At 38.6% G+C, this 13,998-nt stretch overlaps 2 protein-coding genes across 10 annotated transcripts in view; one reads left to right on the top strand and one right to left on the bottom strand.

The window, feature by feature from the left end:
* The window catches only part of PLAAT1 (phospholipase A and acyltransferase 1), a 73,591-nt gene that overhangs the window by 26,408 nt on the left and 33,185 nt on the right, over positions 1-13,998 (top strand). For 7 of the 9 annotated variants that reach the window (XM_054681343.1, XM_054681339.2, XM_063807439.1 and 4 more), the window contains one exon: positions 3,570-3,821. The exons of 1 other annotated variant lie outside the window; for it this stretch is intronic. In XM_054681343.1, coding sequence (XP_054537318.1) covers positions 3,570-3,671 — 102 coding nt within the window. In that variant the 3' untranslated portion in view covers positions 3,672-3,821. Of the gene's footprint in view, positions 1-3,569; positions 3,822-9,945; positions 10,243-13,998 lie in introns of those variants that run through there. One more of the 9 variants, XR_008547194.2, reaches the window with a different exon arrangement.
* Positions 7,750-13,998, bottom strand: part of ATP13A5 (ATPase 13A5) — a 104,153-nt gene continuing 97,904 nt past the window's right edge. Inside the window, exons 28-30 of the mRNA XM_016942516.4 lie at positions 12,351-12,439; positions 9,731-9,811; positions 7,750-8,262 (exon numbers count right to left, since the gene is read on the bottom strand). Coding sequence (XP_016798005.1) covers positions 8,002-8,262; positions 9,731-9,811; positions 12,351-12,439 — 431 coding nt within the window. The 3' untranslated portion in view covers positions 7,750-8,001. The remainder of the gene's footprint in view (positions 8,263-9,730; positions 9,812-12,350; positions 12,440-13,998) is intronic.

The raw sequence follows: 13,998 nt of genomic DNA on the forward strand, positions 1-13,998 counted from the left end.
AAAAAATAATAGATTCAATTTTCTAGAGCAGTTTTTAGCTTCATAGCAAAATTGAGCTGAAAGTATAGAACTCTCTCCTCCTTCCCCACCCAGTATAGCCATCTCCTTCATCAATATGTCACATCATTACCATACCATTGTGAAAATTGATGAACCAACATTAATACATCATTATCAACCAAAGTCCATAGTTTACATTAGGGTTCGCTGGTTATGTTATGAATTCTATGGTTTGGACAAATTTAAAATGACACAATCCATTATTATAGTATTATAAATAATAATTTTCCTGCCCTAAAACTCCTGTGCTCCACCTATTCATCCTTCCTTCCCTGCAAATCCCTGACAACCATTGATTTTTTTTTTTTACCATCTCCATAGTTTTCCCATTTGCAGAATATCATGTTGCTGAAATCATGTAGTATGTGGCTTTTTTCAGATTGGCTTCTTTCATGTAATAATATGTATTTAAGGTTTCTTCATGTACTTTTGTGGCTTGATTCCTCATTTCTTTTTAGCACTGAATGATATTCCATTTCCTTGATTTACCACACCTTATTTATCCATTCACCCACTGAAGGGCTTCTTGGTTGCTTCCAAGTTTTGGCAATTATGAATAAAGCCTCTATAAACCTCCATGTGCAGGTTTTTATGTGGACATAAGTATTCAGCTCCTTTGGGTAAGTACCAAGGAGCATGATTGCTAGATCATATGGTTAGAATATTCTTAGTTTTGTAAGACACTGCCAAACTGTCTTCCTGAATGAATGTATCTTTTCACATTTTGCACTCTCAGCAATGAGAGTTCTTGTTGTTCCACATCCTTGCCAGTGTTTGATGTTATCAGTATTTTGAATTTTAACCATTTTAATAGGCATCTTGTTTCAGTTTGCAGTTGCCTAGTTACATGTAATTTTGAGCATCTTTTATATGCTTCTTTGCATATCATCTTTGATGATGTATCTCTTGATGACCTTGCCTATTTTTTAATTCAGCTGTTCATTTTCCTATTGTTGAATTTCAAGAGTTCTTTATATATTTTAGATAACACTTTTATCAGATTTGTCTTTTACAGTTGTTTTCTCTCAGTTTGTGTCTTATCTTTTATGTATTTTTCAAAATTTCTAAGAACATACTTTACTCTCATAGACCAAACAAATTATGAAAATATCTCTATCTTTGTCAGAGATGGCCCACACTCTTCAGTAGGCCTGGACAAGGCAACACATGAACACATCCTGATGGTGCTTCGGTGCATATGACTGCAGCCTTACAAGGCCTTAGGAAAGAGCGTTTTGATAAACCTGCCACACGTCTGTGTCCCCGCTACACTGCTGTCTAGACACAGCCACTCCAGGTTCAGCTAATGTTTCATTAGGCCAGGTACAGATCCCCAGAACGAGGCCTTTATTATGGCCCATGGACAGAAAGCCCTCTAAAGGATAAAGAATGCAGAGTTGGATTTGGTGACCTTATAATCCAAAGTAAGCCGTGAAGTAAAAGTTCTTGTTCATGTTGGTTCACCAAGAACATCCTGAGATGTTGTAATCTTGCACATCACATCCTATTACTCCTAACTCCAGTGGGTTGTCCCAATTACATGAGATTCATTATCTAGAATGAGACTTGAAATAAATGAACATTTGGAATTGGGGAAGCTGTCTTAAAGTGGCACTGCTTAAAGTGGCTTTATGATCATGATATCTGGCCTGTGTCATCTCTAGGGATTTTGGTTTGGGATCAGGTTGCCCATCCCCCAACCAGGCCTCTTAAATTTGTCAGCTTTCATTAACATCTTGTGTTTCTAGTGGCTGAAAGATACCTAGTCAGTTAGGTCTGCACCTAGCTGGGGCCACACCATCTATAGGATCCTGCCATTTTCCAAGGGCCGTACCCTACTACCATTTGACACCTCTATTTAAAGACACTGATTGCACCTTCATTTTTTTTTTATTGACTACCCCATTTCTCTCTATTAGACCTTCTTGGGATCTCACTATCTGCTGGAATTGTACTAGGGTTGGGCTTGATCCCTGTCTAATTAGTGACTCTTCCCCTTCTTTGGGATTTTATCTTATATCCTGCATCTCCCTGCCTCTTCTCCCGCGCTCCCCCAATGTGGCATGTGGGTGGCTCTGTGCTACAGTGAATTCTGATTATCTCCTAGGAAATAGTTTAGGTAAGGATTAGTTAAAATATAAATAAAATAGATAAGAAATCAAATAAAATCAAAATTATAAAGTAAAACAGGATTTTTCAGGGTTAGTGCCAAGTTGTTTGCCCTTACCATTCTCCCTGGCATCTGGGGGTTGGAGCAGAGACAGTGGGCCACAATTACAGGCCTAGTCTCTGCCCACCACAGGATGGTGTAGTGGAATGAACACATGCTGCAAACACATGGAGCCAAGACTTCTGTTGTGTCCCTCTTTCCTGGCCCTGGCCCTTGTGCCTGTTCCTAACAGGGAAGCTGCAGTTAGGGAGGTAGCATTGTGTTGCAGTAATACGTGGGTGGCAGGTTCCACGGTGGAAGGCTGTGGTTAGACAGAGGGCACGCTCAAATATGACCTGGGTTAGGCTTTCCAGCTCTTAGACTGGTTCCCCAGAGTCATTTGGGAAAAATATTTTGCTTTATTTGAAAGACCTGATTCTTCAATCCCAGAGAGAACGAATGTTTTCAGAGTACCTGATAATTCTGAAGTGTCCGAATGTGACCTTTGGGTCATCAAATTGCACTCAAACCCATTTGAATGGAAGGCAATATTAGTTGAGTGCCAAGAATACCATGAATATTCATTAGTTCTCTCATCATCATGATGATTAATACCCTTAAAGCTATAAATGTCTGGATTCCTTTATGGACAGTTGATCTTGAGAGTGGTTTGTCTACATGAGAAATTAATTTTTGACATGATAGTTAACATCAGTATTGGCTTTTTTTGAAATTTGTTTATCAGAAGAGAAATTGTGTCTACCAAATAAGAGCTTATGTGTATTTAGCTCAGATGACATCCCTGAATTATTTGCTATTTGACATCCCTGAAACACACACACATACACACACACACACACACACACTCTTACACGATACTTTGGTGTAGACCCAACCAATCCAAAGTGTTTATTTAAGGGGCAGGAGCTGCATAGGAGAAGAACGTGTGTTTCAGAAGACTCAGCCTATCTTTAAACATCTTCGTGGAATGATCTCAGGCAAACTACTTATGATATCCCAAGTTTTGCAAAACAAGAGTGGTATATTAACCTCTTTCACCAGTGTACTATTATGATTAATGGGAACTGTGTTCATAATTAGTTTATAAACTGTCAGAGTGCTTTAAAAATATGAGGAATATATACCCATGTGTACGTATCTACATCTTTGACATAATTGTACAAATTATAAATTTATTTCTTCATCTTTATGCAGAATTTTAATTTTGCATTGTACTTTAAATGTATCCATTGTACATTAAAACAGGTGTTCAGTTTAGGAAACAGGCTAAAGCTTCATTTAGGACACAGATGTCTTTAGAATATGATGTGTTTTTTGTTTACTTCTTGTTTCCTTATAGGCCAACCGAGCGATAAGTACCGTTGAGTTTGTGACAGCTGCTGTTGGTGTCTTCTCATTCCTGGGCTTGTTTCCAAAAGGACAAAGAGCAAAATACTATTAACAATTTACCAAAGAGATACTGATATTGAAGGAATTTGGGAGGAGGAAAAGAAACCTGGGGTGAATACTTATTTTCAGTGCATCATTACTGTTCCAGATTCCTATGATGGATGGCAGGCTCTTTAATAAATTGCTTACTGATATTATCTTATCATTGAGCCAATGAAATTTTTTCCCCCTGCTAGCATAGATTTGCTGTGGCAGCTTGAACGAGAAGCAGTAGTCTTTTGAGTGAGCCAGCAGAAGATCTTAACAAAATCTCATCACATTTTATTTCTACTATAATTTTCCTTTTCCCCAAGGGTGGCCATTTTGCCAGAGGCATGAAAGACTATTTATATATGGTTTTGAAAGAAATTTTAAGAACCCCAGATTGTTAGAGTTGACATCTAAATTCATGTTTCTTTTCTTGTTGGAAAAGAAACTGGGAAATTTAGCATTTTGGTTAGGCAGTTTGAGGGACTCTAATTTACAAGCCTTTTGGGGAATGCACCCTCATCTTCTTCCTGCCTGTGTAGATGAGGGTGGATGGGAAGAGGAGAGGCTGTTTGCTCCAGGGTTTCAGTTCCGGTGATTTGTGTGGAATCTACTTGCTTGTCAGGAGGACATGTCAAGTAAGAGTGGGCTGTTATTTCTACAGTGTTACATATTATTCCCTTTGGATTTTGAAGTGTTTCAGGGATTTGACCTTTTAACCTTGAGAAGCAATCATTAAATGTTTGTTTAAAATGCCATATTTGGAAAACAATATCTCATATTCTTCAGACTTTTTTACAAGCCAAGGAATGTCATAATTTTATTCTCTCATTTTATTATGTGTTGAATTAAAGACACTGCTTTTTATGCTGCTCCAGTGAAATTCTTGGTTGCAGCAGGTGGAGAAAGGGGGAGTGCAGCTCTCTCTAACCTAGGATTACATCAGACATTATAACATGACCCCATAAACTACACCACCAGCCAATGACATCCATCTTATGCTATCATCGAAAGCTTGGCATTAAATAAAGGAAATGTTCAAGTTAATATTAGGGGGTTGATACAGTGAGAAAGCTAGGAATACAGTACATAATGTAACTGAACGGAAGACTCGGTGAAAGTCTTGTACCTATTAAACTGATTTAGATTTTACCCCAGGGCCAGAAATACTCAACAAGCTAACTGCAGGGTTAATAATAATGGTAATGGAAGGAGTTGTGTGCTGCAGTCCAGGCCACAGAGACCCTATATCTCGTCCCTTCTTTTTCAATAATTCCTTCCCTTTCTTATGGCATCAACTCTGTCTCCAGTAACCCTCAAACACTCTCTTCTTCCACTGGTCTTCTGTGGGGGTGTGAGTGTCTCCTACCAGGAACCAATGAGAGAAAATTTCTCTTTCATTTTTACTCTAAATTCAAGTCTCTGTTCCTTTTATGCCTTGTTCCCAAGTAATAGTAAAAACCACAACAACAACAGGCCAGGTGCGGTGGCTCACACCTGTAATCCCAGCACTTTGGGAGGCCGAGGCAGGTGGATCATGAGGTCAGGAGATCAAGACCATCCTGGTTAACATGGTGTAACCCCGTCTCTACTAAAAATACAAAAAACTAGCCGGGCGTGGTGGCGGGCGCCTACAGTCCCAGCTACTCAGGAGGCTGAGGCAGGAGAATGGCGTGAACCCAGGAGCGGAGGTTGCAGTGAGCCGAGATCGCTCCACTGCACTCCAGCCTGGGCGACGACAGAGCGAGACTCCACCTCAAAAACAAAACAAAACAAAACAAAAAAACCCAGTTTTCTAGTATTGTCAAGTTAAGATGAGCCTGGCAGTAGCATAATGTGTTACCTTTCCCAAGGTGCCCTTTTCAGTAAAGGATGCCTACACGGGGCAAATCTTAACCCGAAGCAGGGGAATTACTACACCCACCAGTGGGAGAAGGAGCAAAATTTGAAGTCAAGAACCTCCTAAGAGCCTCAAGTGCAGCCTTTCTGGAGAACTCTGGATGTCTCCACTCCAGAAGACAGTCCTGTCTGTGCTAGATAATGTCATAAATGCACTTTTAAATTAAATTCATGGATTCATGTTCACATTGGTAGTGTTTGAGGGTGTGGTAGTTTTCACCCTTAGAGGTTAGCTCACAAAGTTAGCCATCAGTTTCCCATAAAACTGGTTACTCTTGATGATGGCCAGCTTAAGACTGTCCAGCTTGTTTTTCCTATAGGTGATTATTTGATATCATGCTCATTGTGCTTTTATGAAATGATTTTCCCAAGACTATTAAACCTTTCTCTGAGTATATTTTTAACAGTCAGGAATGGAGTTCAACTTTATCACATTCTAAGAATAAAAATTATGAAATAAAGATCATTATCAACCAGAAACCTTATAGGTTGTAGGAAAACCTGGGGGGAGAAAAAGCCTATAACGTTATTGAATCTATTTTTTTAAAAATCTTTTTATGCTATTGAAATGTTATACAGTGTATCAATTGAATCTTTTCATTCTAATACTCAAATTACTAAATGCAGATGTCAGCTCAAGGAACCTGAACTACCATTTTTTTAGTTTGATACATAGTTTATAATCATAAACTAGAAATCTCTTCTTTTTAAAACTTTTGTCTTGTTACCAGTAGCTGCTAAATTATACACATTGTAGAAATTATTACTCTCCAGAGAGCTGTGAATACAAGCAAAGGTTAAAAAGCAAACAAAATGTAAACACAGAGGGATTGTTTTTATAGGAATTTGCATTTATGCTGGTGGTTTGTGTAACGTTTATAATATGATTTACAGTAGCAAATTTCATGTTGAAACCATTTATCATTCCTAAAGATTTCAGAATTGTAAACTCAAGGCTATCATACATTGAATCCGTACATCATGGTATTAGGTACATAATTGGTACTCATGTAATGGAACTGGTTAACTAATTGCCTATGGTCTGTTAAATTAGCAAAATTAGATTTATCGTTATAAGGAAAGACTAGTAGGTAATTTAAAATGTTCACTAGAAATAAATTTTCTCTCAAGTTTATGGGGAGGGTGATATATAAAAGGTAATAGTGTACAGAATATATTTGTAAAGGATGCACCCTTTCATGTGCTATTTAATATGCATCTAGTAAGATGATTTAGATAATTAAAAGATGAAATAGAACTTAAGATTGTTTAGTAGCCTGAGAACTGTCATGCTGCAGTTACAAATATTATAAGTCCCTTTTCTAGCATTATGAGTAATGTTGAGTTCTGGACGACTTTTAAAGTTAGAGCTTTGAGGCTGGGTGCAGTGGCTCACTTGTGTAATCCTAGCACTTTGGCAGGCTGAGGTGGGTGGATCACTTGAGGTCAGGAGTTTGAGACCAGCCTGGACAACATGGTGAAACGCCATCTTTACTAAAAATACAAAAATTATCTGGGCATGGTAGCGGGTGCCTGTATCCCAGCTACTTGAGAGGCTGAGGCAGGGGAATTGCTTGAATCTGGGAGGCGGAGGTTGCAGTGAGCCAAAATTGTGCCACTGCACTCCAGCCTGGGTGACAGAGCGAGACACCATCTCAAAAAAAAGCTTGAGGTTTTCATGTGTCAGTAACAAGCAGTAAATGTTGCTATGCTTCTTTAAGTAAAAGTATCTTTTTACAGTTTATTTCATTACCTTTGTGATCTACTCTAAACTTTCCTGTTCACTGGCCCCCAAACACTATACATTGAGTGATGCCAAACTTTGGTGGAATTTGCTTATATATTAACTGTGCCCATGCCAAGATTATATGGAATTAACAAACATCTCCTTCATTCTACCACTTCCACACAATTCTGGCTTATTATAGTTAGGGTTGAATTTCTGAAAAGGTTGAATATCTGAAGTAAATGTTGGTCCTTGTTTCTCTATGAAAAGCATACCAGTGAAACAAAAAGAGGAACTGTGACCTTGGGAAAAGATATATATGTAAATGTTCTTCACAAAGATTTAAGTAAACTTGTGACAACTAATAGTAAAACTTTCAAAGACCAAATGTTGCCTCAATTTTTCTTTTTTCCATTGATGTTCATACTACTAATTTGACTACAGTACCATGAAAGCTGCTCATTTTAAACAAAATAATGCTATGCAAAATGAATACAGTTTATTGAAAAGGATGATACAGGAAATGCATTTTTTTCTCTCATTGGTAAAGCATACAGTCAGAATAAGCCTATCTAAGGTCCCTTGCTGCAAGGTTTAATTCATTGAAAATAGACTTTGAATGCTTGAATGGAGAGAGGAAAGGTAAGGGGAGAGTATCATCACTTCTCCACAATGTGTTAATTTTGGGGAAAAAAGCAATGCTGTTCAGCATGTACGACAACAATTCTGATTACAGCCTGGCCCAAAAATGCTGTTCTGTGGGTTGGCCTCCCAATTTGAGTTTTCTTTTTGGAATCTGTTCATGGCTTTCATAGCCTCCGTTGATATAGAATCCATTTTTGCCATCACCTGAATAATCTGTCCTGTTGATGGGAGGCCAGGTTGAGTCTTCTGCTAGCTTCTTTTGCCAAGTCCTATATTGACTTTTAGAGTAGAATCCAAATTCTCTTTTGATCAACAGCCAGAGCTCATGATTTTGAAGGATGGAATCCTGAAAAATCAGATGGGAAAACAATCAATTTATTGCGCAGGTCCCCCTGCAGCCAGGCCGCTGGCCACCACAGCCACCTCCTTTCCCCAGGCCTTCCTCTGAGGTGTGCTCATTGCTGTTGCATCTACCTCTCCTTTCCCAAGTTCTGGAATTCTTCCCTTAAGAAGCTAGAGGGTGCTTGTTTTCACGGAAATCTGCCAGAAGCTTCCAGCATTTCCTTTCCACACATTTCCTGGTTAAGTCCTGGCTAGGGATTTTCTTAGAATGATTTTCCCGTCAGACTGAAATGGTAACAGCAATAACGTGCTCAAAATGAAGAAAAGAAAAATCACCATTAGCCTTGCTACCTGCCACCTGCCATGTAGAAGGTGTCTAAGCGTTTGTTGAATAAAGTGTTGAGCTCTAGAAATCAAATGGTTATTGGTTTTCATTTTTTGAGAGTTTTCTTTTGTTCACATGCCCACACAGTTTTTATCCATTTATAGTAATGAAATTGGTCAAATTTTGCATCCCAGTTTTATTTATGCTAAACTTTCTGTGGTAAACGATTTTTATGTAGCTTTAGCCTTTAAAAAATTTTATTTTATTATGGGAAGAACGTAGGTACAATATGATTAATAATGATTTTTAGTGACTAGCATTTCCTCAAATTGCTGTATAGCTATTTAAACAAACAGCATCTCAACAACACTTAAGTTGAATGTAATATTTTGCCACTGTAGATAATATTATGATAGGTGCCTTCATACATGTAGTATTTTTCTCTTCTTTTGGGTTATTAAAACATAGTCTCAAAAATGGAATCCCCAAGATAAAGAGTATGAGAAATTTTAAACATATATAATGAGGTGTATATATATTTTAAAATTTGGTTGATCCCTTTTCCAAAAAGTCTTAAAGCACATGAGTTAAAATAAAAGTCTCCTTTTACAAAAAAGAACTCTCCTTTTACAAAGATAGTACTTGAGCCTCTTATTAAGTGGGTAAAGTCATTTAGTGACACTGAGTAGAAAAGAAACACCGTAAGAGGAAGACCTTCAAGAAAAGGAATTGACTAGAATAAGCAACGGCTTCTCCTCTTTGTTATGGAAACCCTGCAGAAGGCAGTTCTTCACTCTAAAAAGTCTCATTGGGTTTTAGGGTTGGAAGGTCACCTGGTCTAGTCTTTACTAGATTGTTGAAAATATTAGAAAAGTGCAATACAGTGCATTCATGGAAGCAAAATTAGAGTTCATACATGTTTTGCTTTCTATGCAGAAGATATCAAGAGCATTTCTATGCAGACTTCAAATAATTTTAAATCATTCCCCCCAAAATTTTCCTCCAAAAGAATATGTACCATTTTAATAAACCCTTAATAACTGTCATTTTGGGGGATCAAAGTGGTTGCTCTAGAAAATAAGCACCTGCTGAAAATGAGATCCTTAATTTGTTTATCTTCCTAGAAAAAATATAGAGATTACTTTACCTCTACAAAGAAAGCCACACAGAATTGGGTGAGGGCTACCACCAAAATTAAAACCCTCCACGATGTTATGGTTGGGATCAACTGTTGAAAAACAAATACCATTATTATATTTTGCACACTTCACACTTTGAAAAAAGACCATATTAATTATTTAATTTATAGATTTGTAATAACTCTCTGAGCTTAGTGGTGGGCATTACTTTGTCCCTTTACAGATAATACAACTGAACGACTCAAAGCCTATAAATAAATGGCAGAACCAGAATTCAAAGGAGAATGGACTACCTCTTGGCCTGTGTACCTTTGACAGCCTCATGGTGCCTACTGAGAAATGTGCCCTGAATCACAAATATGAGACAGGACATTTTGGAGGCTATGTGTCTGTCTCCATTTTTATCTTTTCAAACAGAGAGAAGGCTAAGATTAAATCATTCATCAAATAATGTTAATATTTCCAATTCTCCCAAAGCAAATTCTACCTGGAATTCATTCTTTAAGGAGGACAGAGAAATGTAAGTATGTTTTGATTGAGACTAGATGCAGATTGCTTCTGGCCCTATGTCTGATGGGTTAATGAAAGTTGAATGAACCCTCCAAACCCACCAGTTTTTAAAATTTAAGGGTACACATTAATCATTAAATATGCTTATTTAAAGTGTGAGAGCCATAACTTCCCACGGCTGCATCCATAGCAAAAGGCTAGTTACATAGCCTTTTTTCTGAGACCCCACCCAAGAGTGGAATATTTATGGCTGACTGCGTGTGGGACTGAACTCCCTTGAGAACAAAACTCACTGACCCTCCGTAGTATCTAAATGCTCATCCCTAATTCTCACCCCTATGCTGATACGGGTTATTTCAAAGTAATACTTTGTCATTTTTTTCCCCAGGTGGAGACAGTCTTAATCAAGTTGTGAAATACAGCAAATTGTAAAGGGTTGTTTGGATTAAAGGGTTGTTTGGGAAAGCTGGGTCAGATTCTAGCAGAGAACCTGGCTGTTTTTCTCATGGCTGCCACCACTCCGATCCAGAACTAACTCTTCTCCATCCTTTAACCTGGAAGTCACTTGATTTTGAATTATTTGTTTGTTTGTTTAATTTTGAGATGGAGTCTCTCTCTCTCAGGCTGGAGTGCAGTGGCACAATTTCAGCTCACTGCAACATTCTCCTGCCTCAGCCTCCCAAGTAGCTGGGAATACAGGCACCTGCCATGACACCCAGCTAATTTTTCTATTTTTAGTAGAGACGGGGTTTTACCATGTTGGCCAGGCTGGTCTTGAACTCCTGACCTCAAGTGATCCACCTGCCTTGGCCTCCTAGAGTGCAGGGATTACAGGCATGAGCCACCATGCCTGACCTTGGAATTATTTATTTATGCAATGGTCTTCTCCCCTAGCTTCTAAACTACTTGAGAGCAGTGACCACACCTTATTCATCTTTGTAACTTTAGTACCAAACTCACTCTGGAGCTTCGTGTTTGATAAATGAATGACTTGGGTTTTCATTTCCTAATTGCTTGTCTTTCCTCTCACATGTAGTCTTCCTGCCGTCATCTAATTAGTCTGTCTTCAGAGCCCTGCTGAGAAGCCTGCTCAGATAGCTTCATTCACTCCATGTTGCCCTTGGCATAAAGTCTAAACTTCTCTAGCTGCCTCCATCCATCCATGCCTGCCTTTATTATTCATTCTTGTTCATACTCCACAGCACATGGCCTCAGTTTTAGCCAGTCTTCTAGTGCTTGGGTAAGCCTTGCTTTTGATTTCTGTCTCTGCCACCGTACATTCATTTGCATTTCTAAAACAAAAGCTCTTTCAATCCTCTCTGCGTCTTAGGCTGTTCTTATTGGGAATATCCCTACCTCCTACCTGGCAAAATGTGGCCTGTTCTTTTGAACCCAGGTCAAGTTGCATCTCATCAATGAAATGCCTCCCATGACAGCTACAGTCCACAGTGGGGCCTCCTTCTTCTGTGTTCTTCCCAGTTCTGTCTGTCTTCACACTCTTTTCAAGTATGGATAGCCTCAGGTAGCGTTCAAGTATGTCTCATCTTCACAACAAATCTATGACTCGGAGATCAGGAGCCAACACTTCTCTTTTATTTCTCTCACAATATGGGGTCCAAGAATTAGTTCAATAGCCTTGATGAATTAGATTTTAACCCAGGGCATCCTGGATCAAATTATATCCACTGATATAAAACTTCATGTAGTCAATATCTGACAAAACATGACTGTCTTATAAGTCTATGTTTTCTTTCCCTTTATAACTACATTATAAAGGATTTCTATGATATGGTTTACTTTTTTGAAAATTGTACTTGGAAAATTATTGTATTATTGCATTAATTTTATTGTATTGGTATAACATAGCATAATAAAGTATCCAAACAATATTTCAGGTAGGTACAGGATAAATGTACCCAATAATATTAATAATATGAAAACCATTAGAGGCCAGTATAGGTGAAATCCAGATATCTTATTTGCCCTTCTAGTATATAGAAATAGCTTCACAGTATTTGGTGGTCAAAGAGAATACAGTAATAATTGACTTGTGAATTACAATGAATACATGGTCCATGTACATGAGTCATGCCAGATGTGCAAATGAATGCCACTTACCTCCATTCCACGGTATATAACTTGAAAGTCAGAAAACAGAATGAAAATTGTGAGGCCCAAGGCAGCTAGCAGCAGAAACGAAAATATATCTGAGGAAATACCAAACATTATTTTTAGATGTTAAAAGAATGTTTCATATAATTTGGCACACATTGCAGAATCAATTATCTCTGTTGGGCAAATACCAGATATATCTTCAGATGTTTTGATATATCCTCATATGTTTTGAAATATGTTCTAATGCTTATAAGATGAAGGTAATATCTTAGAATCTTTCCTTGAAAGTCTGGATGTAGAGACTGTTAATCAAATGTATTACAGTAACCTCCATAAAGCAGCTGCCCTGGTGCACTATCACTGCGTGTCCATTGAGTTGTGCTTGCATGGGATAAACAGTCAGTGTTCTTGGCACCATCTCATTCTTCCCCGTTGCCTAGAGAATAAAGTTCAGGGATCCTCTATTGACATTCAAGGCCTTCCACAATCTGGTCCCAATCAGCCTTTCTAACCTGGTCTCTGACTGCTCTTCCTTATGGGCAATTGGAAAGGTAAACCATAAAACCTCCAGCTTCCATGGAGGCCCAACACTCTCCAGCTTCTGTGTCTTTGTTAAAAAAAAAAAAAAAAAAAGCCCTGTGTACCTGTGTACATAATAATCTTCCTGTCTTGGCATGCTCCAATTTTTCTTTCCTTTTTTTTGAGACAGAGTCCCTGTCACCCAGGCTGGAGTGCAGTGGCACGATCTTGGCTCACTGCAACCTCCGCCTCCCTGGTTCAAGCAATTCTCCTGCTTCAGCCTCCCAAGTAGCTGGGACTACAGGCACCCACCACCATGCATGGCTAATTTTTTTTTGTATTTTTCATAGAGATGGGGTTTCACCATATTGGCCAGGCTGGGCTCGAACTCCTGACCTGCGATCCACCCGCCTCGGCCTCCCAAAGTGCTATGATTACAGGCGTGAGCCACACCCCTGGCCTCCAATTTTTCTTAAACCAGTTAAAATACCACTTCCTCTTCAAAGAGTAATACTCCCTTACAAAAGCTTATTTCATATAGTATGTATCATATTCTGCTTTGCATGATCTTAATTCATGTATCAACTGGACTGTGACCATTTGAAAGTGGCTTTATCTCTGGTTCTCTGGAACTCTGACTTGAAAAAGTAAATGAGAAATTAGCATGTACATCTGTTGCGTTTCTTCTTTCCATCCTGCCCAAATTGTTTTAATTTTGGGAGCTAAACTTCCCGGATGCACTGTGCCAGCATCTCTGTTCTTATTTCCAACCTCACCCACTCCTCTGTCAGAGCCTTTAGCAGAGCACTTTAGAGATGGTACCTTAGAAATATTATTTTTTAATAGAATTATCACCTTCAGGCCCAAACAACCGCATTTAATCAGCATTGCCATGATACAAATGATTCTGACAATCCTATAAAGTTATAAATAAATGAACAAACTAGGTTTTCTCTTACACTCTACCTCATTTATTCAGTGTTGATCTACTCCTCCCACCCCCAACTCTCTACAGGCCTATACCAACCAGAAATCTGAGGCAACTGCCCCTTGATAGCAGGCTCTATTTTTGAAGTGAACCGAGTTCTGTTTTCATCCTTGAGCACCTACACACACCCTCAATGTTTATTCA

The sequence above is a fragment of the Pan troglodytes genome, chromosome 2, assembly GCF_028858775.2.
Source record: "Pan troglodytes isolate AG18354 chromosome 2, NHGRI_mPanTro3-v2.0_pri, whole genome shotgun sequence".
NCBI classification, from domain to species: domain Eukaryota; kingdom Metazoa; phylum Chordata; class Mammalia; order Primates; family Hominidae; genus Pan; species Pan troglodytes.